The 25,743-nt window shown below is 39.7% G+C and overlaps 1 protein-coding gene across 4 annotated transcripts; it reads right to left on the bottom strand.

Annotated features, from left to right (window-relative positions):
* Positions 1-515: 515 nt before the first annotated feature.
* On the bottom strand, positions 516-24,923 carry TSNAX (translin associated factor X). 4 transcript variants are annotated; one of them, XM_080342272.1, is made up of 7 exons: positions 24,876-24,923; positions 23,720-23,750; positions 22,438-22,545; positions 19,260-19,374; positions 17,439-17,569; positions 4,126-4,253; positions 516-2,477 (listed from the first exon to the last, which is right to left on the bottom strand). In XM_080342272.1, exons 3-7 carry the CDS (start codon positions 22,451-22,453, stop codon positions 2,103-2,105), a joined length of 765 nt encoding a protein of 254 aa, XP_080198398.1. In that variant the 5' UTR covers positions 22,454-22,545; positions 23,720-23,750; positions 24,876-24,923; the 3' UTR covers positions 516-2,102. The 4 variants fall into 4 exon arrangements, with proteins under 4 accessions (XP_080198398.1, XP_080198397.1, XP_080198399.1 ...); XM_080342271.1 differs by lacking the exon at positions 23,720-23,750 and having other exon boundaries at positions 24,876-24,920; XM_080342273.1 differs by lacking the exons at positions 23,720-23,750; positions 24,876-24,923 and adding an exon at positions 23,410-23,427.
* Positions 24,924-25,743: the final 820 nt, after the last annotated feature.

Raw genomic sequence — 25,743 nt, 5'->3', positions numbered from 1 at the left:
CATATAGTGGAGTTCATCTCATCCCATTTCAAACTGAGCCATTTTTTAAATTCCACCTGATAGCTGCTGGGACAAGAGGTAAACCTCTGCTTAATATTACACAATATCTCCAGTAATTATCTGCTTTCACTTCACACACATACACTCAACGTGCAATTACTTGCAGTAAATTTAGCTGTGCCAAATATACTCTTACCTGCATCAACTGAAATGCTAGATGCATATGTTTCTGGGAGAAAATGAAAAACTAACCATTCTTTATTAACAAGTATCCTTCTCCTTTTTTTTCCCCTCCTCCCATCAGAAAAAAAAAAAAAAGGCAGAGAGAAAACAAGGAGATATGTAAAAATGTGGGTACGGTTGCAGATTTATTCCAGTGATAAATTTGTTTCGGCATCTGAATCCTTTGCATTTTTTAAATTCAAGATGATCACACGAAGTTTCTATTCTAACTAGTTTTAGGCTTCACAGAATAAAATTAGGGAGAAAAAAAAAAAGGGATTCAGGGTTGTAAAGTGCCCATCAAAGTATGAATTTAGGAATAGAGTGAAATTTCCAAGTCAAGTACTGCACAGTGGGAAACTCACACCATTATCTACTGCTGGGACTGACAGGCAAAAGGACCAACGTACAGGCAGTGATTGCTTTTCAGAATTTATTGTAAAAAATAGTATTAAACAATAGGAAAAAAGCCACTCCTTTTTCAACCCACCACATATTGCTTTCTGTGGAAACAGCGGAAAAATGTGACAGAACTGTATTCACCCATTCCTGTCCATATATCAGATAATCCCAGCTACTCAGGACATGCTCATGGGAAAAATATTGGCAGTATCACAGCATATGGAAGTGGAAATAAAAAACATGCAGTATTTTCAATTGCAGTTGGGAGGCCTATTTCCTGGAGTCTAAAGATCATGTTGTTTTATCTGTTTTCCTTTAGCATAATGTACATTATCAGAGTTTCATAACTTCAGACACCAGCAGAAAGCCCTGATTTTTTGCCAATAGTGACATACCCACCTCAAAGATAAACATGGAAGTCAGAATGTCTGCCTTTTTTCTGTTTGCAATTTCCTTTCCATAGGAACATGCATATGATATAGTTCCTGCAAACAGATATTCAAAGCTTGGCTAGCCCTTTTTCACTTATACCAGTTCAATCCCACTGGAGGTCCTCAGGGCAGCACAAACAACAGAGAACACTCTTCCAACATCACACTGCACTTGTTTTGGCCAAAAACTGCTTGTCCTAACACCAAATTATTCATGTTAAACATACTTGGTAGGTCCTGTGCTTTTGTCTACAAACAGAAAGATGTCAGATTCTGCATTAAAGTGTATCACAGAAAATGTAAACCAATACACTCCACAGTTCTTGTGTGTGTGTGTGTGTATTTTCTAGCTCAAGTCAAAACTGCGAACTCCCAGTGTTAACTTGAACAGAGCTCAATTTAAATGGAGCCCCAAAACAATGAGTCTGTAGTACTATTCACCTGGTGCAATTAGCTTCATTATCAAGTAGTGAATAGTTGACTTAGTTTCAGTTTCATGCACAAAAGCATTAATCAGACAAAACTTAAGTAGCATGGCACCTTTGAGATCACCTCAGTTTCAAGTCAAGGGATGAACTTACACATATATAGGAGCATTGTTTTAAGTATGACATGAGTATAGAATCCAAACACTCAGAAAACAGGGGGCAGCAGAAACCTGTGGATAATGCAAAATAACAGTACCTAACAATTTTTTTTTCCACTGCTGTGCTTGCTGAAAACTGATAACAGCAACCACAACAGTTTGAGGTGACTCACACAACTGACAGTCACCAGCATAGAGTGAAGTGGAAATTTTGGTCATTCTGAAAGAAGATACAATGGAGCAATACAGGAAACTCCATAGCAAGGGGACACAGTCAAACATTTGTTCTCTTGCACATCATAAAAGTATTTTTGGTTACAAATTACCGCTGCAAACAACCTTCTCATAGATAAAACTAAAAATGTCTCTACCTAAAAAGCTTTGAGAAGGGTCAAAATCCCACAAACCATAGCAAAACGCTTTCTCTAAGTCCTCTTCTCTTCTGAGTTGCAACAGTCTTCTCAAGAAAGACCCTCTTCTTGGTCAATCAATTCAGTTTTGGTAGAGAATACATCAGCCAGCATGTGCTTTGGGATTTCAGATCCCCGTACTTTTAACGTGTAGCAGGCATTCTCTACTTTTGCCAGACTCTGTTTCAAGGTATACAGCTTCTTAGATACTTCGTAAGGTCCAGTGTTGCCAATGAAAGTAAAACCATCATAAATCTGACGTAAGAACTGGCTCAGTTCAAAAGGCGTGTCTATGTCACCATTTCCAACACTGCTGATGCACAGACGCATCAGCTCTCCAGTCAGATCAGCCACTCCCAGCAGGTAATCTACGGGCGTCACCTTCAGGCTGCAAGTGTGTGGTTGTTTATCGTGGGAATTGGAGGTCTGAGGATAGAACAGAACAAAATCCAGCACAGAAAACTACAAAAAAACCAGTCTATCATGGTTCAAACATACATTAACTTATGTAACATAACTGGGAATTAAAAACACTCCGGAAAACTGAATTGCACGGCACTTCCACATGGTCTGATATCAGAAGTACTAATCTCCTTCCAGCATACTAGAAGGTATGAAAGCATCATTTCTGCTCAAGATGTGATTTCCATTCTGGCAAGCACAATAAACGTACCCTGCTTTTAGTATCACTATTTTCAAACAGAATTATCATGCCTTTGTACCAACATTTAGTTGCAGTTGTGGGTGGGTTTTTTTTGGCTGACAGATCTCAGTCTAATAGATTTAAATTTTCCCTAAACAGTCTGTCCAAAGCTACCAAAGCAAACAAGAATCAAAAAGAGTCTGCATTATGAAAACAAATCACATTTTGTAACGGCATCTTGAATTTCGAAACATATCTTCTACAAGAAGCTGCTAAGTATTGTTCTCAGATCCATTTTATATCAACTGAACTCATTAAAATGGGCAAAGAAATACTTGTTGAAGAAAACTCATCATGAAGTTACAGGTTTGCTCCTATATCCAAGTATTCAATACTTTTTCTTGCTAAAATACTGGTACCTTGGGAGAGAACACAGGTTTCTTTCTGTTCTCTTGTTCCCATAATATGCTAGCCACCCAAATTCACAAATGTGGTCAGAGGCATTTTTGCAGGAGTTATCAACTTCACAATTTGTTAAAACAAGTGTGCCACAATGGCACAATTTGCTCTGGGAAGAGCAAATGAACTTATGCTAAAAACTTGGCTTCTTTGCAAATATCTTAGCAAGAGAATGAAGAAAGATAAAAAGTGCTTTACAGCAGGATCTCTTCAACAGAAACAGACTTGGTAATTCATCTAAAGGAGTAGCATATGCTCTGCGTGTACGTTTATGTATATTACTACAAAATTGTCTTTTGTCCCCTGTAAACAATCAAACTGTGCCCAGTTTACTGTGGTCAGAGGCAGTAGTTTGTCCCTATGCAAGAAAGTTCTATTTAAGGCAGGGTAGGAGTAAGAGCAAGTCAAGAAACAGCAGATACGGTATCAGGGCTAAGGTGTGATGGGACACAAACTCGTCCTCTGAGGGGAGGCATCATGATTGACTCCAGGAAAGTAAAAATGGTCAAGCTAAGACATATGCAATGCATTTTAACAGAAGCTGAATACCGTGCCTCCTGTTCAGCAAGATTTAATTCATGGAGTTCATCCTGCTTTGAATTCGTCTCCCCCAACTTTTGCTACATCACTATACACCAATAGGACTTGCTGGCAGTCCCAGCCATCAAAAATCCCTCATCCACATTTGTTTGCTAGTATTTCACTGCCCTGGATCTTTGCCCTTACCAGGAGTTCAGTTTGCTCTGAATAAAAAGGATGTGAAATGTATAAACTTGTATCCCACAGATTTAGTTTACTACTTGTCAGAATAAAAAGCATGTTTTGAACCAGTGAGTCAAAGCCCAGCCATATATCTAATACCATTCCACTAACTGGCCTTATTTAATCAGATGCTAAAAATGTGACTAAGCCTACTCATTGCATTTCCATCCCAGAAAGATGTTTGTCACGTGAGAAAAGAAAAACTTTTACCATGTTTGTTGTTTCTTCTCTGTCTTCTGCTGTAAATATTAGTTGTTTGTTGATCTCTTCAACACTAATCAAAGATCGTGTTTTGATAAAATACTGAAATGAGACTGCCTCAACATACTCTTGAAGCCCTGCAAGAATAGCAGAAGAATTAAGCTAATGATTTGAACTTTCCAGCAATGATCCATGCTCACAATTATTTCTTTTAAGAAATCTTTTAAGTGAGAATATTTTAAGGTTACTAGCAAAAAGTGAAAACTAAGATAACCCAGAAATAGCATTGAAACACCATTTAATATAGCACACTTCTCAAGTACAGAAACCAGACCAAGAACACAGCAAATAAACATTTTCAAGTTTTTACTCCAACTGCACTTTTTATTCAGAACCTTTTGTAGTATCAGTATAAAGTTACTCTCAGAAACATACCAAACAGCAGCTCCTCATAACGTCCCTCGTGGGTCCACTCTGGGACCAGTACTGTTTAATATCTTCATCAATGACACAGATATTGGAATTGAGTGCACCCTCTGCAAGTTTCTGGATGACACCAAGCTGAGTGATGCAGTTGACACACCTGAGAGACAGGATGTCATCCAGAGGGACCTGGACAAGCTCGAGAAGTGGGCCTGTGTGAACCTCATGAGGTTCAACAAGGCAAAGTGCAAGGTCCTGCACCTGGGTCAGGGCAACCCCCAGTATCAACACAGGCTGGGGGTTGAAGGGGTTGAGAGCAGCCCTGTGGAAAATGACTTGAGTGTACTGGTGGATGAAACATTGGACATGACCCAGCAATGTGCACTTGCAGCCCAGAAGGCCAATCGTATTGACCCAAGGTCAAGGGAGGTGATTCTGCCCCTCTGCTCTGGTGAGACCCCCACCTGAGTCCTGCATCCAGCTCTGGAGCCCTCAGTGCAGGAAAGACATGGACTTGTTGGAGAGGGGCCACAGGAAGCCACAAAGATTATGAGAGGGATGGAATACCTCTGCTGTGAGGACAGGCTGAGAGATTTGGGGTTGTTCAGCCTGGAGAAGGCTCCAGGGAGACCTTGTTGAGGTCTTTCGGTACCTAAAAGGGGCCTATAAGAAAGATGGGAACAGACTTTTTAGTAGGGCCTGTAGCGATAAGACAAAGGGTCATGGTTTTAAATTAATGGAGGTAAGACTTAGACTAGATATAAGAAAGAAATTTTTACAATGAGGGTGGTGAGGCACTGGAACAGGTTGTCCAGGGAAGCTGTGGATGCCCCATGCCTGGAGACATTCCAGGCCAGGCTGGACAGGGTTTTGAGCAACCTGATCTAGTTGAAGATGCCCCTGCACATTGCAGGAGGTTGGACTAGGTGATCTTTCAAGGTCCCTTCCAACCCAAACTATTATGTGATTCTATGATAATGGAGCTTTTAAAATACAACATTTGTATGATTGGAGTGCAGATTACTATTCTACACATTGACAAAGACACAAGACACAATGCAGAGAAACAGACTGCAAATAAATCAAAAGCAAGGGAGGTAGCTCACCTATCAAAAAAACACATATAAAGAAAACTAAGTTTGCTTGGTTTATCTTACCAGCAACAGTAGATGCTCATTTAAAACTGAATTTCCCGCTTCTCTATTTTGTGGGAGTTAGTGAAAAGGTTCCTTCAAACATGCAGGTTAGGTGAAACTCATGTTCAGGATAAAGCATCTATTATTTTATTACAAATTCAGACCAAAAAACAAAAATCAGACAGGGCTGTGATGTCCAACTGAACAACAGCTCTGTGTGAAAGAACTTATGCTCTAAAAACAAGGCATGTAAGGGAATAAGGAGTTGGCGTGCTCACAAGGAAATAAAATATGAGATAATAGACGTAAATTTGTATGCCATCTGCAGCCACTTGCCACAATTATCTCTCACTACCTACTTAGCACATGGTGATTTTCTGTATGCATTACAGCAAAGGTGAGATCTAAAAAAGAGCTTGAGTGTTCAGACAGCGATTTTGCAGCTTCTGTCCGTTTTTCCTTACGTGCAGAGAGCAGATTTGGGAAAGCATGTGGGAAAAGTTCATAAGCCAAAAGCTGAAGCTGACACTCTTCGTAGAAAAAAAACACACACACACAAAAAAAGCCAAACCTGGAACAAACATCCACGGTAGGACCATACTGAAATTTTTGAAGACAAAAACCAACGCATGTGCGCATCTGAGCCATGGACAGAGAAAGCACCAAGGGAGGATGTTAAAGGAACTGATTGTAACGTCGCAGGGATGGCTCCAGCAGAGGCATTCTGAACCATTTTAAAGGGATGGTTTCATTTCAAGAGAAGCAAAGAGGTGACAGTGCCATATCACGTTGCAAGAGGGCCAGGATTAGACAGTATTTTTTCCACTGAGCAAAGTGAGAAAATGTGGAGGTGACCAAGGGTATCAGAAGTAGAATCCTGGTTCTGTTAAAATAATCTTTAAATCCTCAACTGACCTCTACAGGGCCAGAACCTCAGCCTATAGAGATATGGAGGAAGCAGCAAATTCAGACCTCATCTGGATTAAAGGAAGTCTAAATCAAAGAGAACATGAATTTAAATAACAGATGAGGGTGGAAATATCCCAGAAAAAAATAGAGGTAACTTCAAGGGAAAATTCAACTGTAGGCAATTTTCCACACTGCAATCACAAAAATGTGATGAGTGACCTGCATTTTTTCCTTTTGAATATGTATTTACAAGGTGAGTGGAGGCCACTCAGAAAGGCAATTCAGCCTGCACTCTTTATGCTTCTGTACAGCAGCACTGGGAAAAGCAGAATAAACATCCAGCAACCAAAGCTACACTCAGTACTGTTGTTCACAAACCAGAACACACAGAGGGAACTGCGAGGCCAATTAAATACAATAATTTAATCAACTACATTCAGGTAAAGCATGCCGGGCACAAGCAATGGAAGAATACTAGATAAAAGCTACTCAGGATCTTCTAAGATAAATAACTCCAGAAGCTGCAGAGAGGTAGACTTCATCACCCATTCTTTTCCTTACTTACCCTCTGATGTAACGGCCAGTAATTAATTACAAACTTTGGCTTTTTCTGTGGATAAGCTGCGAGCCACCAGATACAGCAGCACTCAACATGACAACATCTGTGAGACTGTCTCTCTGCTATCCAAAGAAAAGACTACCACATATGAAGAATCATCTTGTCATTTTCCCAAGTTCTCAGATCAAATCAGCCCTCAAACTTTTTGGTAAACAGCTTACTCAATCAATCATAACTTTCAGTTTCAGATCAGTCGACTTTACTACTTCTCCACACACACTTTGTCCTCTTCCAGGATAAGTGTTTGGCTCCACTGTTCATTTATTTTTGTTTGTTTTTTATAGACATACTTATATGTATGTATAGACACACACATGCATTTTTGCTTCCTCCCACCATCCCACCGTAGCTGACATGTTCCACTCTTCTCTTCACTACTTCTGTTTAACACCACCATGTGAATGCTACACACAGAGTCTGGTTTGTCATTTAGTGTCACCTTTTCATGGTTAGGGAATCTATCTATCTATCACTATTTAGAAGTAAGCTTTATAAAAGCTCATTTAAAGTTGATACCATTACAAATAGACGGGTAAAAAAATCCTGTTTACAACTACTTTGCAAAAAATATGCCTATTTGACTTTTTTTTCTTTCTTTTTAAAGTCCTTCTTCCCGAAGTAGCCATAACATGACACTTCAGTGACCCAAGACCTTGAAATAAGGTGTTTCCACGTGCAGGTAGAAGGATGTTTAAACATGTTATGTTTTAGCTTAATGGTAGGACATCCGCTATTTCCAGCAAATAATCCCCAAGGTGAAAAACTCCATCCCATTTCACTACAACATCCAACAATACCTTTCCCCTTATGCTCTTGTTTTGGATGTATTCCAAAATTGGCTTATTTATGGATTGAGCTGCCAGTAATGGAACAGTTTGTAAGACGGCCTTTTATGTATTTTTTTTTTAGTACGCAGACCAAAAATCTCAATTAAAAGCATTGCATTACTTCTACTAGCACTTCTTAAAATTATAGATGTAAGGTAACAAAATGTTTAAGTATTTTGATATTTTATTACATTTACTCTATACAAATAGCTTGTACTAGTGACAAGTTACAGTGACCCAGTATAACAGCTTCCTTCTGTATTTTGAAAATTTATTTTCCACGTGAGAACTAGAAAATTATACTGAGATAACTTCCAAGCACGTATTAGCTATAAAGGAGGAGATTTTATGCTGAAAGTTTGTGCATTTTTTTTGCCAGCTGTCTCAGCTGATATTCAAGACATCTATCCTATCGACATACACAAGTTCTGAGAAAGAACTGTTAAGCAGTTTCCCTAAGAAACTTAGCAAGAAATCAGGCTTGTTCGAAAAAATAGGTAATTCAAGCACTCAATCCAAGAGTGAAATGAATGTGTAAGTGGTAGGAAAAGATAGTTCTACTTAAAAAATGAGTAATTAATAGAAGTTCCTTAATTTCAGGAGTCAGGTTGGGGTAAACAAAATCTAATTCCACCCGAGACACACATGCATGCATGGAAGTTTTAACTCAGAATGACAGATCAAATAAGATATGAAAGCATCTTCCTAAAATTTTGTTTGTGCCATTTCTTCCTTCAACAGTTAAAAAATGGGTTAAAACGGATTTCGTGTCTCTAGCTCTTAAGGTTAGCAATGTCAATGGTACCCACCATCTTCTCAAATAAGCTGCTTCTCTCCCTATTTCTTCTCAAACTCTTTTTCCTTCTATCCCTTAGTCCTCTTCCTTTCCTCTTGCACTGCATCTTTTTGTCCACAGAGCATCCTGTGCTGACAGGTAGGACACAAGCAGATGACAACCTGTGTTCTCTTCCCCAGCTCTTGCCCTAAACTGTGCAGCAGGAATCATAGGCCAAGAGCAGCCACTAGAAAGATGGTAGGAAAATATACACAGCAAGTTTCTTCCAGGACCACTACATGAAGGGTGGGACACATTAAGTGCAGGGCAGGTCATGTCAATCTACCCACTTGCAAATTCACTGCAAAATCAGAACAGCACAGCCACAGCTCTATCTTATCATGGTGTTTAGGCTTGCAAGTTACACTCTGATTAAAAACAAACAAACACCCGCACACACCACAAACCTAAGAAATACCACAAACCCAGAAAAAGCAGTCATATTCTTATGGAAATCCCAAACTGAGAAAGTCCAGAGTTAAACTGGAGAGCCCTTACCACTAAGCTCTGCAGAATATAGGAAGGATGGTAAACTTCAAGAACCCACTTCTACAGGCATATTGATCAATGAAAGGGAGAACTGGTCAAATAAGCAAATAATTGATCAGGTGCATCAACTAAAAGAAGTGCAAGCAATAAAATTTAAAAGTATTAATACAGGTATAAAATAATTTTGCTTTAGAGTCAGCATCCTCTTCAGATGAAACTGACAATTCATGCCTCAGTCTTTTCCATTTAAGTTCTCTGCAGGCTTGGCAATGACTCCTAAGATTCACAGGTCTCTTTCCACCCACAAGTGATAAAAACTTAAATAATTAAACTAAAACCGAGGCTGTGAAGCAATCCAACTGCTTTACTGATAGTGATCATGAAGTCAAAGGTTCCAAATAACTACAGAAACAAAGACAGGTTACGTATTTAATAGGCATGGGTGCCTGTGAGAGTTAAATTATTTCCCCCAAGAGGCACAAAACCCCTGCAGAGAACTGCAAAGAATATTTTAATCTCTCATTGCAGAGATGAGTTTAATTGAGCCTTTTTGTTATTGTTATTAGAAACACATGAACATATGACAAATGCTAGGGTTTTTCTTTTTTTTTGTAAATGGCTTATTGTGGATGAGAAATTCACAAGCTCTCATTTTGCTCCTACTTGAAGAGGATGTACCACAGTTACTTTTGTAACCAAATTTTTTGTTTTGAGGGGTGCTGTGTTTTGGGTTTTTTTGTGGCAACCAATGTTCTACACCAGTTCTTAAACAAACAAACAAACAAAGCACCTAGTCCTGTGAAAAGCAGCCTTCCTGATCTCTCTGACTACCTCCAATTGCCCTGATAATTGATACAAAGTTTTTAAAGTAATTCAGTTATATGGCAAATTTTACACTACTAACAACCTTGAGGGCAAGTGTTCAAGATACCAAAGAAAGAAATCTCTGACTTAGCCTGGATGCTCAATGGTCAAAGAAGGAAGAGCACCTAACACAACACAGCTTCTTCAGTTCAAACCCCAAAGTCCTCCTCAAGATGATGTTGTTTCCATGCAACAGCCCCAACTCACCAGCACATCTGAACTATCAGTAATGGCCCTTTATCCTCATAAATATAGATCTGATGAGACAGTAAAAAGGTACATCGCCACCTAGCAACCCCTATTTCTCACCATATGACTGAAAAACAAAACTCTAACCACAATGCACTATGCTAGTTGTTTCCTGCAATGGAGTTCCTCTATGACACATTCTCCTGTGTGATTTTAAACAAACAAAAAAAGTTCATAGATTTTTCTGGGTCTCCTCTCATGTTCCACCTGCACTTGGCTCCTGTAATGGCTGGAGAGATCTGGTCTGTGAATGACTGATCTTAACAGCTGCAGGGTCGAAAAAAAATTCCTGAGCCAGAACACAAGGTCTCCTCCATTTGCTAGCTATGAAATTGAATTGAGAGACAAACAACATTAGCAGTCCCAGATTCTCATATAACTGCAGTATTTACCATAATAGTACTGCAGGACTTTAGGACAGTTAGGTCTTAAGTTAGAACTAGGAAAGGACAATCCTCGTTTGGCCCCATCCACAGCACACATTTTTAAAAGATTGTATTGTATAGGGCTTCTCTTATGGACTTAGGGTGCCCTCAACAGCTCCTGCTGAATTTAACCCTTGTTAAGAGGCATGAACCAGAAATAGCCAAAAGGCAGTAAAATTCAACAAGCTGAAGGTATCGAATTTCAAATAAACAACTTGCATGGTGAAGAAAATCAGTTTCACAAAGTTTGTTGGCATACTTGGTGATGGAAGAACACCAGAGAAACAGAGAAAGTAACAAAAATAGAGAAACAAAAAAATTAACAAAATTAGATCTGATAAATATTAGCTTATTCACTGCAAATTCCGTCAATTTTCCCGGTATAATCAGGAAACTTTGTTTCCATTTCTGGCATTTTACCTCTCACCCACAACAGCAAAGAGATGAACTTGAATTCTTCAGTTACATCCTGTTCCTGTGTTACTATGTTTTCTCACCATCTTGCAGAAACCTGATTGCTTCCTTCACGGACAGCTTTCCTTTCAAGTTTTAGGTGTATTCAAGTTTTTTCCTGGGTGAGACATTTACAATTCATGATACCTTCCTCATGCGGTAAAAAGCTTTTCCTTTGTATCACCAACCTATGATTAAATGTCACTTATTTTTATTACAGTTTTCAAACTTTCTTAAGAAGAAAACAGTCCTATTTCTGCTGTTCCTGATGGTCAGTATAGTTCTTTGCCTTGGTATTATTCCAGAAATACACAGGTATTTATAAATACAAAGGTAGCTAGCACAGCTCAAGTATGAGATATTCTTTCCATGTTACAAGTGAAAAAGAATGAAAGAATGAAAAAACAAGTAAGACAGAAATCATAAACTAGAGGAACTATTTAATGTTCTAATCTGAACCCTTCATACAATACCAAAAAACCCCAATGTAACCTAAATTTGGCCTGCTTGGATGGACCTCACTCATTTCCACAACACTTCTTAGAGCACCATGTCTGTTGGTCCTACATACTGCCATTAAAAAACAGCATTCCAGCACAATTAAAATGTTTTCTTTTCACTCACACAGACTTAACTGGCTTGGTCCAATCCAGCAGTGCAGTTTGTTGCAGTATGATTACACGTTTAATGTGACTCCAAATGGTGTAAGGCAGGACACAGAAATAAGCTCCATTATATCATTCTCTCAGAACACAAGCAGTGCCTGCACAAGATAAATGATGTGTTAGACTGCCTCAACACTGAACTTTTACACAGAATTTCCCACGTCAGCATCAGCAGAAGCAGTCACAGAGCGATAGTTTCAACAAGGTGCTGACATTTTACAGCCTCATCATCTAATCCTATTGAGGGCAAGTGCAGACATGATAAAGAGCTAATGAGCTTCTCAGTGCCCATCACTCCACTCACCACTGCTGCTCCCACAGGCGCATAGCAAACAGAAAGGTCAGCCAGCAATGCTGAAGTTGCATCTACTCTCATCACTCTGCGCCACGCTACTGAGGAAGCTCCAGAAGAATTATGGGCTCCTCATTCCATATTTTGTCTTAAGCATGGCTATCGGCTATGATGATAATACCACATCCATAGTTGGTCCTAGCAGAATCTAATGACCTCACTGTAAGGACCTATGATTTCATTTAACAAAATCATGTTAGTCCATTCAATCCCACCCAATGCCAACCTATCAAGCAACTCTTAGTTTCCTTCTGCATTACACAATTTTTGCATTTATGCAGCATAGATTTAGAACAAGCTTAGAAAAATTCCAGGAACACTAACACGTTGCAGAGCAGTCTCCTTCTTGTTCTTAAGGCAGGTATGGGTCTTTTCTGTATACTATTGATATTTGCCTTGGTATTTTAGAGTTATATACCCAAACGCACATATATACATAGATAAAATCCTGAAAACGTTCTTCCTCTCCTCCATAAATTCATACAATCTTTTTCAGTCCTTTCCTTGCTCAGCGTCTCACAACTATTTTAAAGCAACAGTACACATTTCCTCACAGGATATATAAGGTATACACTGCTAAGTGGGGCAAAGGAGCAGGAATTCTATATTACAAATATTAAAGCTTTAAAAATATCAACAAAGCAGAACATTCTAACATAACAAATGAAGAGCTCTACATTAAAAAAAGACTTCATTATTTCAGTATCTCTTTGTTTGCTTGTTTAATCATCCCCTGGGACAATCTGTACTGTTAAGAAATGTGTAGAAAACAGTCATCAGTTTTTGTTGTTGTTCAATTAGTGCTATACTCAGTGTTTGAGCTCATGCAAGTGTCCTTTGGGGAAATGTCCTGCGTGCCATTAGCACTATTCTTAATGAGGGAAAGCATGAAACTCCTTTAGTGCTCTGCCAGAATTGTTTTATCTTCAAGTCAAAAGAACAACTGCTTGGAGTAACCCCAAAAAAAGCATTTAACAATTACAAGTGGCAAACAATATTCCCAAGCATTATACTCATAGTACTCTTCTATTTATAGGCTAACAGCTATTATACTGAACAAAACGTATTAGGCAGCTTTTTTATACAGACAGTCATGATTCCCCAGTTAGGGCTGCTATGATGGTTTCCATTATCAACCCAGTTTCAATCCCTTTTACTCTTTCTGTGAGAGGTAGGGTGGGGAACAGGAGGATGTTTCATGTTTGGTTTCAAGACAAAGGAGAATATTTTTAGGAAGTTTGAGGTTAATTGGACATGCTGCTTTTGAGATATGGGACATAGGCGTTTCTTTATTCTTTTTTGAAGAAAAAAAACCAGTTAATGGCTACATTTTTGTTCAGAAAAGCCTTTTTAAGTAGTTCTCCAGAATTTCTTCAAAATACAAAATCAAAATTGAAAACTAGGTAAAAGGAAGGTCAAGACTTATAGCTCTAGGAAATACATAAAGACAAAAAATTTAGCACTGTTCCTAGCTAAATTTAGTTTCAAGAAGGCACACAAGATTTTTCCACTGGGAAAAAAAAAAAAAGCAAAGGAACAATTAAAGAACACTAGACTTAAAAACAAAACTAAAAGCAACATTCTTAACCCTTATCACTGCTTCCATCCCAATTACAGTTCTTCATAAACAGTGTGGGGTAGGGGAAATAAAGCACTCCCTCTTACAGTTTCTCTTCATCTAACTGTCCCTTCACTCTTCATGTCTCTAGGTTTTCTATCGCAGCTTCACAATTCGGACATCAAGCATCTTCACATCTCTGACACCTCCTTAACCTAGCTTCAGTACAATCAAGATCTACAAGTCTTTAAGCATATTTCTTCTTTTTGCCATCCCAATGACTAACTGGAGTGGAGAATTCAATGAACAAGGTAAGAATAAACTTCTGGCTAAAGGTTTACACTTCATACTTGTTATACACATAAGCTCATTTAAACAATGCCTAAACGTATTCCCTGTCTTCCCAGTGACAGGTATGTTCTAACATGCACCCTCACAAAACATGCTCAATGAATACCAGCTGGCACAAACTCTCCTCACAGAGAAGCATCATATAGAAGAGCCAGAATTTAAGTAGATGCTGTAGATGACCTACAGAAATGGAATGAAGGCAACTTATTTCAGTCAGATTTTATATACAGTCTTCTTAATGAGGCAAGAACTACCTAATTACAGAAACAACGAGGAGATCTCAGGGCTGAGCAGTATTATGCAGCTGATGAGGTTTCACTGACTTGCCACTCACCGGTGTCACCTGAACACAAGAAAAAGTTAAAAGTAGAGCCATTCCTAGTTCTAACTGTAAAAATGCTATGTGGGGCTGCGTATTTCTTATCTTTTAGGTCTGTCCACAAAACCACAAGGGTCAAGCATTTGTTTGAGAGACTGCATATCTAATTGCTGGAAAGATGAACAGCAGATCCTACTTCTTCTCCCTCTTATTATTTAGTGTATTAATACCTCTTTGTCATCCTTCCTTTTTATCTAGAGAGGTCAATAAGATTCATTCTCTTCAGTTGTCTTAAGATTGTAGTAAGAAAATTCTTTATGACATCTCACTGAAGTCTCATGCAAGTGTTAGGGATGTGCTGTTGTGTATGTAACTGTGTGCAGTTCTGGGCCCCACAGTTCAAGAAGGATGTGAAGGTCCTTGGATGCATCCAGAGGAGGGAAACAAAGCTGGTGAAAGGGCTGGAAGGAATGTCCTGTGAGGAACGGCTGAGGACTGCGGGCTTGTCCAGTTTGGTGAAAAGGAGGCTGAGGGGTGACCTCATTGCTCTCTACAGTTTCATGAGTGGATGTGGAGAGGGAGGTACTGAGCTCTTCTCCCTGGTACCCAGTGATAGGATGCATGGGAATGGTTCAAAGCTGCACTGGGGGAGGTTTAGATTGGACATTCAGAGCCATTTCTTTACTGAGACAGAAAAGAACACTGGAACAGGCTTCCTAGAGAGATGGTGGATGCCCCAAGCCAGTCAGTGTTGAAGAGGCATTTGGACAATGCCCTTAATAACATGCTTTATCTTGGTCAGCCCTGTAGTGGTCAGGCAGTTGGACTAGATGATCATTGTAGGTGCCTTCCAACTGAAATATTCTATTCTGCTCTATTCTATTAATTATGTAGCTGTGGAGGCATTGAGGAGTCATACACATGCAGCAGGCCCATAACTTCCTCTGCTAGAGATCTATAGTAATTTGGTCTGCTCCACAACGGACAAATACATCTTAAGTCATTTTAAGAGGCTGAGATTTAAAACACTGGGGAAAAATTTTAGAAATGCTGAATTGTTTCTAATAGTATATTTTCAGTTGTTTCCTAAAGAGTTTATTCAAGCCCATTTTGATATTAACAGATATCTTTAACAAGTTATGCAGGAGAATCGGTGTTATGGACTGTGTATGAGTATTTACCAAAGACACAAAGCAAACCCAAACAGAATTTTTTTCATTAATTTATTTAATTTCAGGTTTCTATGGCTAGCTTAAGTTTACATATCTTTGATGTAAAAAAAAAAAAAAAAAATCAAAAAAATATCAAAATCTAACTTTTCAGATTGGAAAATGTGTATTTTTTAATTCTTTTTGTTTGTTTGTTTTTACTCAGAGGAGAGAATCTGGCAGTAGAAACCTAGCAGCAGGTTTCATCACTCACTTTATAAGATATGGGTACACACAGACATTACAGTGTGATAAGTTTCTTTCCATATATCTGCTATGCAGGCATACTCTTACATCTGAGAAAAATGCAAGCTAATTCCAGGCAAGCTGCCCCTTGGTAAAAATAGATGCAGGTATGCCTCTTTGAACTTGCCCACACAAAGCCACATACTAAGAAAACAGACAATTGAGGTGAAGCAGCTGATGCTGGTCACCCAATAATAATTTTGCTTACACAGCAAGGCTGACAGCTTGTATCATGAGGTCTCAAAGATTCATGAGGTAGCAGACCACAAGTGTCGTTCTATAGATTGCATTATATGACTCATATGGGACTACAACCTTCAGGGGTTATTCAGACAGGGTTTACAAGTCTCAATGAAGCTTCCAAAATTTTTTGTTCATAAAACCGAATGCAAGGATTTTCAATTTTCAGCTTTATAAGCACTATTTAAAATGATAATCCAAACACAACTTTCAGCATTTCAAGATACTCATAATAGACTTGGACTAGTAATGTTGACACTTTGAGGTCATCCATAGTGCTGGAGTTTTGAATTCTCTTTCTTTCCATTGCTTCATTACAGTACTGAGCTATAAATAGCAGCAAGATGCACACAAATCCTAAATTGTCCTTCTAAGAATAACTACTTACATTTAATTTGAATAGCCCAACGCACCACAGGTAAGAGGACTTATGGAACTTAAGTAGAGCCATTGAAGACTAGCATGGCAAGCTCCTCCAGAAGTGCCAAACTGGGCTTTCACTTATGAGCTGGCTCACCTTAACAAACTTAAGTTTGTGTAAGACATAAGTACAAGTTAACCCGTGCACTATTTGTCTTGTAAACTACACAGATGTACTTACTGCCAGTTTAGCAAATCAGCTGAAGAAGTATTTCCTGAATAAGGAAAGATACACAGGATTGCAATATGTTTAAAACAAGACTGATAAACGTGAGACGCTTGTATACCATGATCAAGATGTCGAAGAAGCAGATACATATTTTACTTATATGTTGTCACAAACAAAGCATAACAATTTTAGGTAAGATTCAGACTGTCAGCAAAGTTTCAGCAAAGAAATATGATTTGGCAGCAAGAGGCACGAAAGCACTGGGACTCAGCATCTCAAGGATGTTAGTAAAGACTGCAGCTTACAGAGATGAGCAGAAAAAGCTGTGACAGAAACAGATATAAACTGATTTAATGCTTGTAGCACACACAGAACACTGTAGGGCAATAGCTTCTCTAGTACCAGAGCTAACTTTGCTAATGGCAAAGATTAATCTGAGTTCTCATTTATAACCATAGAAATGTGCCAAATTCAGACCTGCGGCATGAAGAGGAACCATTGCTATGTAAAGAGAAACTGAGCTTACTGCAAAATAGCGTACTTTCCCTATTTAAAAATAATTTACCTGGAGATATAGCCCTGTGGAACTGATACATGTCTTCTCCAATCAGTTCTTGTGCAACTTGCTTAATCTTTCGTCGGACAGCATCTAATTTGACTTCAGATTCATTCAGTATTTCTTCCCCATTGGGAGCACTGCAATCATAAAACAGAAACTCAAAGAACAGCTTTCAAAGCATGAGTAAATAGCTAAAAAAGATAACATATTTTCTTTTACTAACTAATACATTTTCCAGAACTTCAGAATACAGCAAAACCAATGCCTGAATGAGAAGCAGTTTAACTTTCATTTATACCTATTGCAGATTCTGAAATTCTGTAGATTCTTACAATGAAAATAATCAACCAGCGCAATATAGTTTTGGTACCATTATATTTATTCCAGACTAGAGTTTTAATTATCACTTAAGTAAGAACAACGAGAAACACAGGCAAAGGCTTAAATATATACATATTCTGGAAAAGTAGCAGTATTCGCAGAAGTCCCTCAACCTCTTAAAAAAAAAAAAACAAACAACACACAAAATATTTTGCAAGACATTACAGTATTGCAAAATCTAATTCATGATTCTATGATTCTACATACGATTTTTTTTTTAGGAAGTAATTATGGCCTATGCTATTTTGGAACACCTGAAATACCTGATTCACAACCACAATATATACTTGGCATTTAAAGTTTAGTTAAGCTAATTTCCTTTAAACTTCCCCTCCCCCACCTCCAAATAATCTATATGGTATATTAGTTTACAGTCTATTTAAAGAACTACTGAGAGACTGATCTTGAGAAAACATTTATAAGCAGTTTTCTGAAAGTAAAGCCACAATAATATCATAGCTAAAAGCAAAGGAGAGGGAAACAAAAATACAGCATGGAAAGCTTCCAGTCTCACAAACCCAGGAATGTCTTACAAAACAGGAATCTAAAATTTGGAGTAAAGAGAAGGTTTTTGTTATTCTTTCCTCTACCAGTTCCCAGCTATCTAGCCCCTGCAGTGGGAGTAGCTATTTACAGTCAAGGCTGTAGCATTGACTAGAATTATCTTAACGCCTCTTCGCAGAATAAGACCAAGTTAAAAAAAATGCAACTTCATAATCCCTATTTATAACTGTTACTGCATGGTAACTATAAATAGTTAACTATAAATACTACTACAGCAGAACTGCATTGATAGAAAACAAAAAATAAATTTAGGAAAAGGAACAGGGAGAGCTGTTAAAAATGTATCGCAGAAGATCAATGTTCGATACATTCAGCAAACATTTTATACAACAGTCTATGCAGAGTTTCACATTTTCCTGTTATTCTGCCTTTTTTTTTTTGTGGCTCCCAAAGATTGTTTGAAGGCCTATGAGAAGACAACACATCTAGAAGCTCAGAACCTCACACAAAAGCCTCTTAGGTTGTAGTATGTATTGAAGTAAGCAGAACCTAGGTGACCTCCTCTTTGCATGGATGACCTTGAGTGGGACTGCAAAAAAAAAAATGGGGAAGTAACTGCAGATGCAACCAACCTGAAGGAAGGGTGCATGCTCTTCTCTCCAAGCTTGCTGAAAGCTGGAAAGCTCTCATCTGCTGTTACACTCTACTACTCTGATACTGTTTAATAAGCCAATAAAACAAACTGAGAAACCTGAACCAGCATCTTTCAATTCTCTAACTGGAGCGTGCATTCATTAACTCCCATCCATCCTAAAGAATGTTTATTGGAAGTTGATTAAATTCTTCCCACCAGAACATTGCAGCTATTAAATACAAACACAGAGAACACTGCAAGGCAGTTTCTAGGTTTCTATGAACACTTTCATGCTCAATGTGACTCACCTGATAAACCTGTGGAGCAGAAATATTGTCCTTTTGCTTTCGATAGTTATATCACGACTGAGCTTCACAAGTCGTTCATATTTATCATGCCTGGTGTCCAGCTCCAGCTGAAACGCTGCAGTCAATCATCACAGTAACAAGTATGGTTATCACATGTACACAGCATGAGGCAAGAGCAGAGAGCCCGTGCTACAGAAGCTGCTTGTGGGCCTTCAATACTGCTGTTCAGGAAGCTGAATTAAAATTTCACCCGAATTCAGCAAGGTAAATTAAAAAGTAAAACCCTACAATCATTAGTAAATAGCATTCACCAGTCTTCAAAAAAACCCCAACCAAACACAAAAGGCATTTGACTAAGGCATACACACTGTTAAAAATGCACCAATTAGTAAAAAGAATGGTTGCATTTCACATCGCAACTAGACTTGGCCAAAAGTCAAGTATATTCATATCCCTAAGAACTAGAAGCACTAATACAAAGCGAGATCAATTATTTAAAATAAGATTTCTGACTTACTGATGTAAATGCTTTCTGCCTAACTGCAATGAACACAGAGACAAGAGGATGTCTGTCTGGTTATGAACATTATGAATTTTTCATAGAAACCATTAACATTTCATAGACCACTGTTCCACTAAATAAACCATTAGCAGATACTTATAAGAAATCCAACACATTTCTTTCATAATTGTCTGAGGTGTTAAAGTGTCTGTGCGAGAAGACAGTGAAAATGAGCTAAGAGGTTACATTTTTAAAGGGTCTGACAAGTGAACATCCTTTAGAAAAGCATAGCAGCTTGCTGGCAAGCAAAGTTTAGATGAAGCTACAAAAGGAACTGTATTTCTCATCGCCTTAATAAAAACTTGGTTCCTCTTATTTTTCTGTGTTCTCCCCAACCTTCTTCTGAAACTCAAAGCTAAGTCACAAATATTCCTACTGATGTTTTAATCATGTCTGATTGGTGTGTTTCTTCCAAATTCTGAGTCAAGTCCACGACTGAGCTATGATCAGGAAGAAATCTTCCCTCAGATCACCATGACAGGAATTTGAGGGTGGGTGACTGCCACTTCTCTTCATAGGATGCCATATATGACATTTCTAATGACCATTTACCAGTGTCATCTACCAGGAAATTCACTATTCTGAAGATCTACAATATTAGCAATGACACCATTCTCTTCTGGACAGTTGTGGCTTTGAGACTTTTATGTTAGATTTTAAACCTGTTAGTGATTACTGAGAAGTGGTTTGGACCTGAAGTAAACTAATACAGTAATCTCTAGCCTAAAAGACTGCAAGAAAACCTACTGTACTGTTGCCTAAAATTGCAAAGGGTTAGAACTTGGGGGATTCTCCAGGCTAAAACACTGAGACCACACAGCCCTTTCCTTGATACACTCCACTTGAATGTCTAATCTATCACTGAAAGCAAAGACTCAGACTCTATTGATTTTGGTTGAGCAAAATCAGAACATTAAAAATCACACTTAATAAATCTTAACCTTACAAACAAAGATGCTATCCATTCTCTGTATCAGAGAGCTGTCATATTTAAGAAGTATTAAAAAAAAAAAAAAAAAAGGTGTAACTGAATACTCCATGGGTTTTTTTGATTAATCATTATTATAGAACACATTTTCCTATTAATTTTGCAGAAATCTTTGGTGCCAACAGATAACCACATCAACTCATGTATGACACTTTTCCAAAGAGATGAAAAAGAGCAAAATGTGTATAACTATTTCATTTTAGACATTATGTTGTTTAGATTCAGGCAACATACACAGAAATAGTGCACCACTCTTGTTCACCTTACACAGCTTTCTCAAACATAAGCCATCTGGAGCACACCTTTTCTTAACACTTGTGCCTGATGCAGAGACAAAGACCACTAATGTCTTCATCTGGGGCTTATAAGCACTAGTGCAATATACAAAGTGGATCTTTGAAAAGCTCAATAAACCGTGTCCCTTGCATCCTTTCTGAAATTAACCAAGTGCTGCTGACTTGATCTCATAAGGTAGAAGGGAAATAAGTGTCATTTTCAATTTGAATTAATGGCAACCTTATGATAAACTAATACGCAGGTAAAAAATTAAAGTTGAAAGTACAGTTACACTACTCCATTCAAGTACAAGTGCACGTATGTTACTTAATATAAAAGTTCAGGAGTCAAAGTTCATCATCTGCCAAGCTGATTTACACAGAAAAAAAAAAAAAAAAAAGGAAATATCTGTTTCAAAGAAAACAAGGAAGTTATATGATATTGAAGTGATCGTTCACAGCAGCCATTCAGCTCTGACTTCTTCACCCTCCTTAGTTTCATAAAAAATAAGAGGGACAGGGAAAATTTTACACCAACAATTAATCCGTTCCCTGCATCACATCTCCTTCCTTCTTCTGTCAAGGCTTTTTGCTTCTGAAGGTCAACTTTGCCTTGTTAGGGTTTGTCTAATAAGAAAGTTCAACTAAATTTACTGGAGTTTAAATCTGGGTTTGTGCAAAATCCTATGAAAACAATTTGGTTGGAGGGAAGTTTAAGCTTGCTTGTGCAAAGAAACTGAAATACAGACTAATTTTAAAAAGGCATTCAAACTGAAATGTCTACATACACGTCTATATTAGTTAGCTAAACACTTGGTTTTTAAAAGTCCATGTATAAACATCTATCAACTCACAAATCAGTGCACCCAGATTTACATTTCAGTAACTTAGTCATCTATGCACTAGAGCTGAAATCAACAGTTTAGTGCCTTCTCAATACCCCCAAAAGTAGCCATCACCTATTCTTGTCCCCATGGCTCAGATGTTGCATTACATCTCTGCAGATCTTACAGTTTTCTGCCATCAAAGGGCCCAGTCACCCTTTGTCTGGCTGAACACTTATGCAGTTTGCTTTGCATCAGGTTCAGCACAAGCAGGGTGAGGAGGGGGAACAGGAGGTGGAATAAAAAACAGAGCATGTCATGAGTCAAGCAGAACTATGTGACACCCCACTCTCAGGACTTTATTGCACAAAAAGCCAAACAAGCTCTAAATGTACGAAGCATGAGTCCAACTAGTTTCCAGTTTATCCCTCAGAGAAAAATGGATTATTTCATCACTATGTATTAGTAATTTCCTAGAAATTTCTACACCACTTGTTTGTATAATCTGGCATTCCAAATGCTTACTTACATTTAAAAGACATCATCAAAGCTGAAGATGGATTAACATTCTCTTTTTCCTCTCTTCTTTGACCATGTGGAAAATTGTCATGCTTTCGTTTTCTGAACCCACCCGATCCTATTAATAGAAGATACACAGAAAAAAAATAAATATTTAAAAATAGAGTAGCTTTGCCAGCACATAAGCAGCATCAGAATGCTGTCTTCAGAGCATTCCTGGCTATAGCCACATTTTACAGAATATAATAAGGCAACTGGATGAACCTTATTACCAACTGACATCATCTTCATATTAGCATGCTACTTTTTCCACTACATTCCTAGTGAAAATTAGGAAAAAAACCCTACCAATCTCAATGGATGATTATGGTACGATCCCAAGTCTCTCTCTCTCTTTTTTTTTTTTTTGGTAAGGTCTTCACACCCTTTTATGTTTCCTTTCTCTAAGGCAGGGCTGTCAAACTCATTTTCCCCGGCAGCCACATCAGCCTCACAGTTGCCTTCAAAGGAGTGAATGTAATTTTAGGACTGTATAAGTGTAACTACTCCTACTCCTGCTGTAAGGGAACAGCTGCAGAGCAATACTTGTGTCAGCAAGGGCCTACAGGATTATTTTTTCCCCTCATTTTTTTTGAAATTATTTTAAATATTCAGCTTGACAGAGTCATTCAAACTGTATGTTTTTCATTACTGTAATTATTTATGACATGGGTCTTCAGTAATCAGAAAAAGCAGCAAGGTATAATTTAAGTAGACTACCATTATCCACATACACAAGTTTATCTTTAGTCCTTGCACTCCGCCTATTAACCATTTTCTTTTCACCTCGATATAGCTGTTCAGTTCAACTGGCCTTATAAGTCTTATCCTTAGCCTTTTTTTTCAAACCCTCACCCAGAACACATCTCTTTTGGATTGTGTCTTACTACCAACTTGCACTTTGTAATCGCAGAATCACAGAATGTTAGGGATTGAAAGAGACCTCAAGAGATCATCTAGTCCAATCCCCCTGTCGGAGCAGGAACAGCTAGATGAGGCTACACAGGAATGCATCCAGGCGGGTCTTGAATGTCTCCAGAGAAGGAGACTCCAACATCTCCCTGGGCAGCCTGTTCCAGTGTTCTGTTACCCTTATGTTTCTTCCTTTCGTCCTTCCTTCACCTAGGACTGACTCTTTGTGTCATTCTCATTTCAATCATTTCTTCCTCTCACTACCTCCTTTTTGTGGTAGCTGTATGCTTTGTGTCCCTAATAGAAGCCAGAATTCAGCAAACTGTTCAATACAAGCATACCTTTTTGAATATGTGGAGTTCTCTCAATTTCCTTAAAAGAACAAAAGGAAGCTACTTAAAAGTTACAGAAGAGCACTGGATTTTAAAATGTTTCAATTTGATTGTTTATTATCCAAAACCAGAAGTGGGCATGGTTACTTTCTAAAAACGGAAATTGGAAATAATTTTTTCCTTCTTTTCTGTTAGGACATGAGTTCAGGGTTTTGTTTTTCCTGTAGCAGCTGAAAACACTGCAAACACAACCCCTGAAATAGTGCAGAGAATTAAGCTCTCTGCAGTATTCCAAAAGTTGGAAACTTCATAATGCACTACAGGAAAAAACAGGCTCTCCTGAAGTGGGGAGGGGGAAGAGAGAAATAGGGAGAGAAGTTCCACTAAATAACCAGCAACTTGAATATCAGAAAACCACAGACTGTGATACCAATAACTTAGCCTTAATTAAAATAAAATAAAATAAAATAAAATAAAATAAAATAAAATAAAATAAAATAAAATAAAAGCTTCCTCGTTGCAGAGCCTACTTTCTGGCTGAAAGCAGATCTGTGTGACCACCCAGGCCAAACAAACACACACACCGCAAAGCAAGTGCTGCCTTACTAAGTCAGTCACTGCTACAAGCACTTCAGAGGCCTAATGCACGCTCAGCTTTTGGCCTGTAACAATCGCTTTTTTACCACCAAGGATGAAGATTTCCAAAGCTACACTCAGACACCTCTATAAAGCCCAAATGGGAAGGCGATAACGCCTCTGAAGCCGTGGTCTATCCTGGTGTACGGGCAGTTTAGTGACACAGCTGAAGGGGACCCCTAGCTGAGGGCAGGGCCTCACACCCCCACCCTCTCCCAGCTGCAGGGCCTCCCCCTGCTCTGACTCCTCAGCCTGCTCTCCTGTCGGCTCAGGGACCCGAACCGGCCCCGCGGGCCCACACAGCCGCCGGCTGCGGCTGGACCGCCCCTCGGCGGCGGCAGGCGGCGTACGGGCCGCACACCCCGGAGGCGCCGGCCCATACCCCTGCGCTACGGGTGGCGGCGGCGGCGCCGACCCTGAGGGGGCCGCAGAGCTCGGCTCGCTCCGGCGGGGGGCGCAGCCGCCGGCTCCAGCCGCCGCCGGTAGCGGGGGAGGGAGGAGGGAGAGGCACGCGCGCCGCCGCCGTCACCTTCCTTCCCGCTCATCCCGGTGCCGCCGCCGAGCCAGGCCGCGTCCCCCCGGCAACCTGCTTCCGCCCCGCGCGCTGCGAGGGCCCGCCACGCCGCCTGGCGCCCCCGCCCTACGGGAACCACAGCAGGACGCCCGCGCGGGTGCCTGACAGCAAGACGCCACGCAGGCGGAGTGCGCTGGCCCATCGCCCGCGAAGAGACAGGAGTGGTGCGAAGCTATGGCGGCGCGAAGGATGATATCGGGCCTTGTTGCCCGCGAAATCGGGGTAAAGCCGAGGGCCGAGCTGCTTTCCGAGCAGGCGATCCACGGGCAGCTAGCCTACGGCCTCGCCGTGAGGCCCCACACGCCCGCGGCACGACGGGACATGTAGTGCTGTGTCAGGGACGGTGGCGCTGCGGCCGGTGCGGAAGACCCCGTGTTACCTGCCCGCCGCCACCGGCCTGCCCGGGCCGCTGAGCGGGGGAAAGGGGCGGCGGCGTTGGTCCCATCACACAGAATCATAGAATGTTAGGGATTGGGAGGGACCTCAAAAGATCATCTAGTCCAATCCCCCTGCCGGAGCAGGAACACCTAGATGAGGTTACACAGGAATGTCTCCAGAGTAGGAGACTCCACAACCTCCCTGGGCAGCCTGTTCCAGTGCTCTGTCACCCTCACTGAGAAGTTTCTTCTCAAATTTAAGCGGAATCTCTTGTGTTCCAGTCTGAACCCATTGCCCTTTGTCCTACTGTTGTTTGTCACTGAGAAGAGCCTGGCCTCAACCTTGTGACACTCACTCTTCACATATTTATAAACATGAATGAGGTCACCCCTCAGTCTCCTCCAAGCTAAAGAGCCCCAGCTCCCTCAATCTTTCCTCATAAGGG

The sequence above is a fragment of the Nesoenas mayeri genome (assembly GCF_963082525.1).
Source record: "Nesoenas mayeri genome assembly, chromosome: 3".
In the NCBI taxonomy this organism is placed as follows: domain Eukaryota; kingdom Metazoa; phylum Chordata; class Aves; order Columbiformes; family Columbidae; genus Nesoenas; species Nesoenas mayeri.
This window is presented reverse-complemented; position numbering and strand designations above follow the sequence as displayed.

Coding starts and splice junctions, on each gene's coding strand:
- TSNAX (XM_080342271.1), bottom strand. Junction 17,570..19,259: donor CTGCTCCACAGGTTTATCAG/GTGAGTCACATT, acceptor TTATGATTGCAG/TGCTCCCAATGGGGAAGAAA. Junction 2,478..4,125: donor GAGAAGAAACAACAAACATG/GTAAAAGTTTTT, acceptor TTCTATCCTCAG/ACCTCCAATTCCCACGATAA.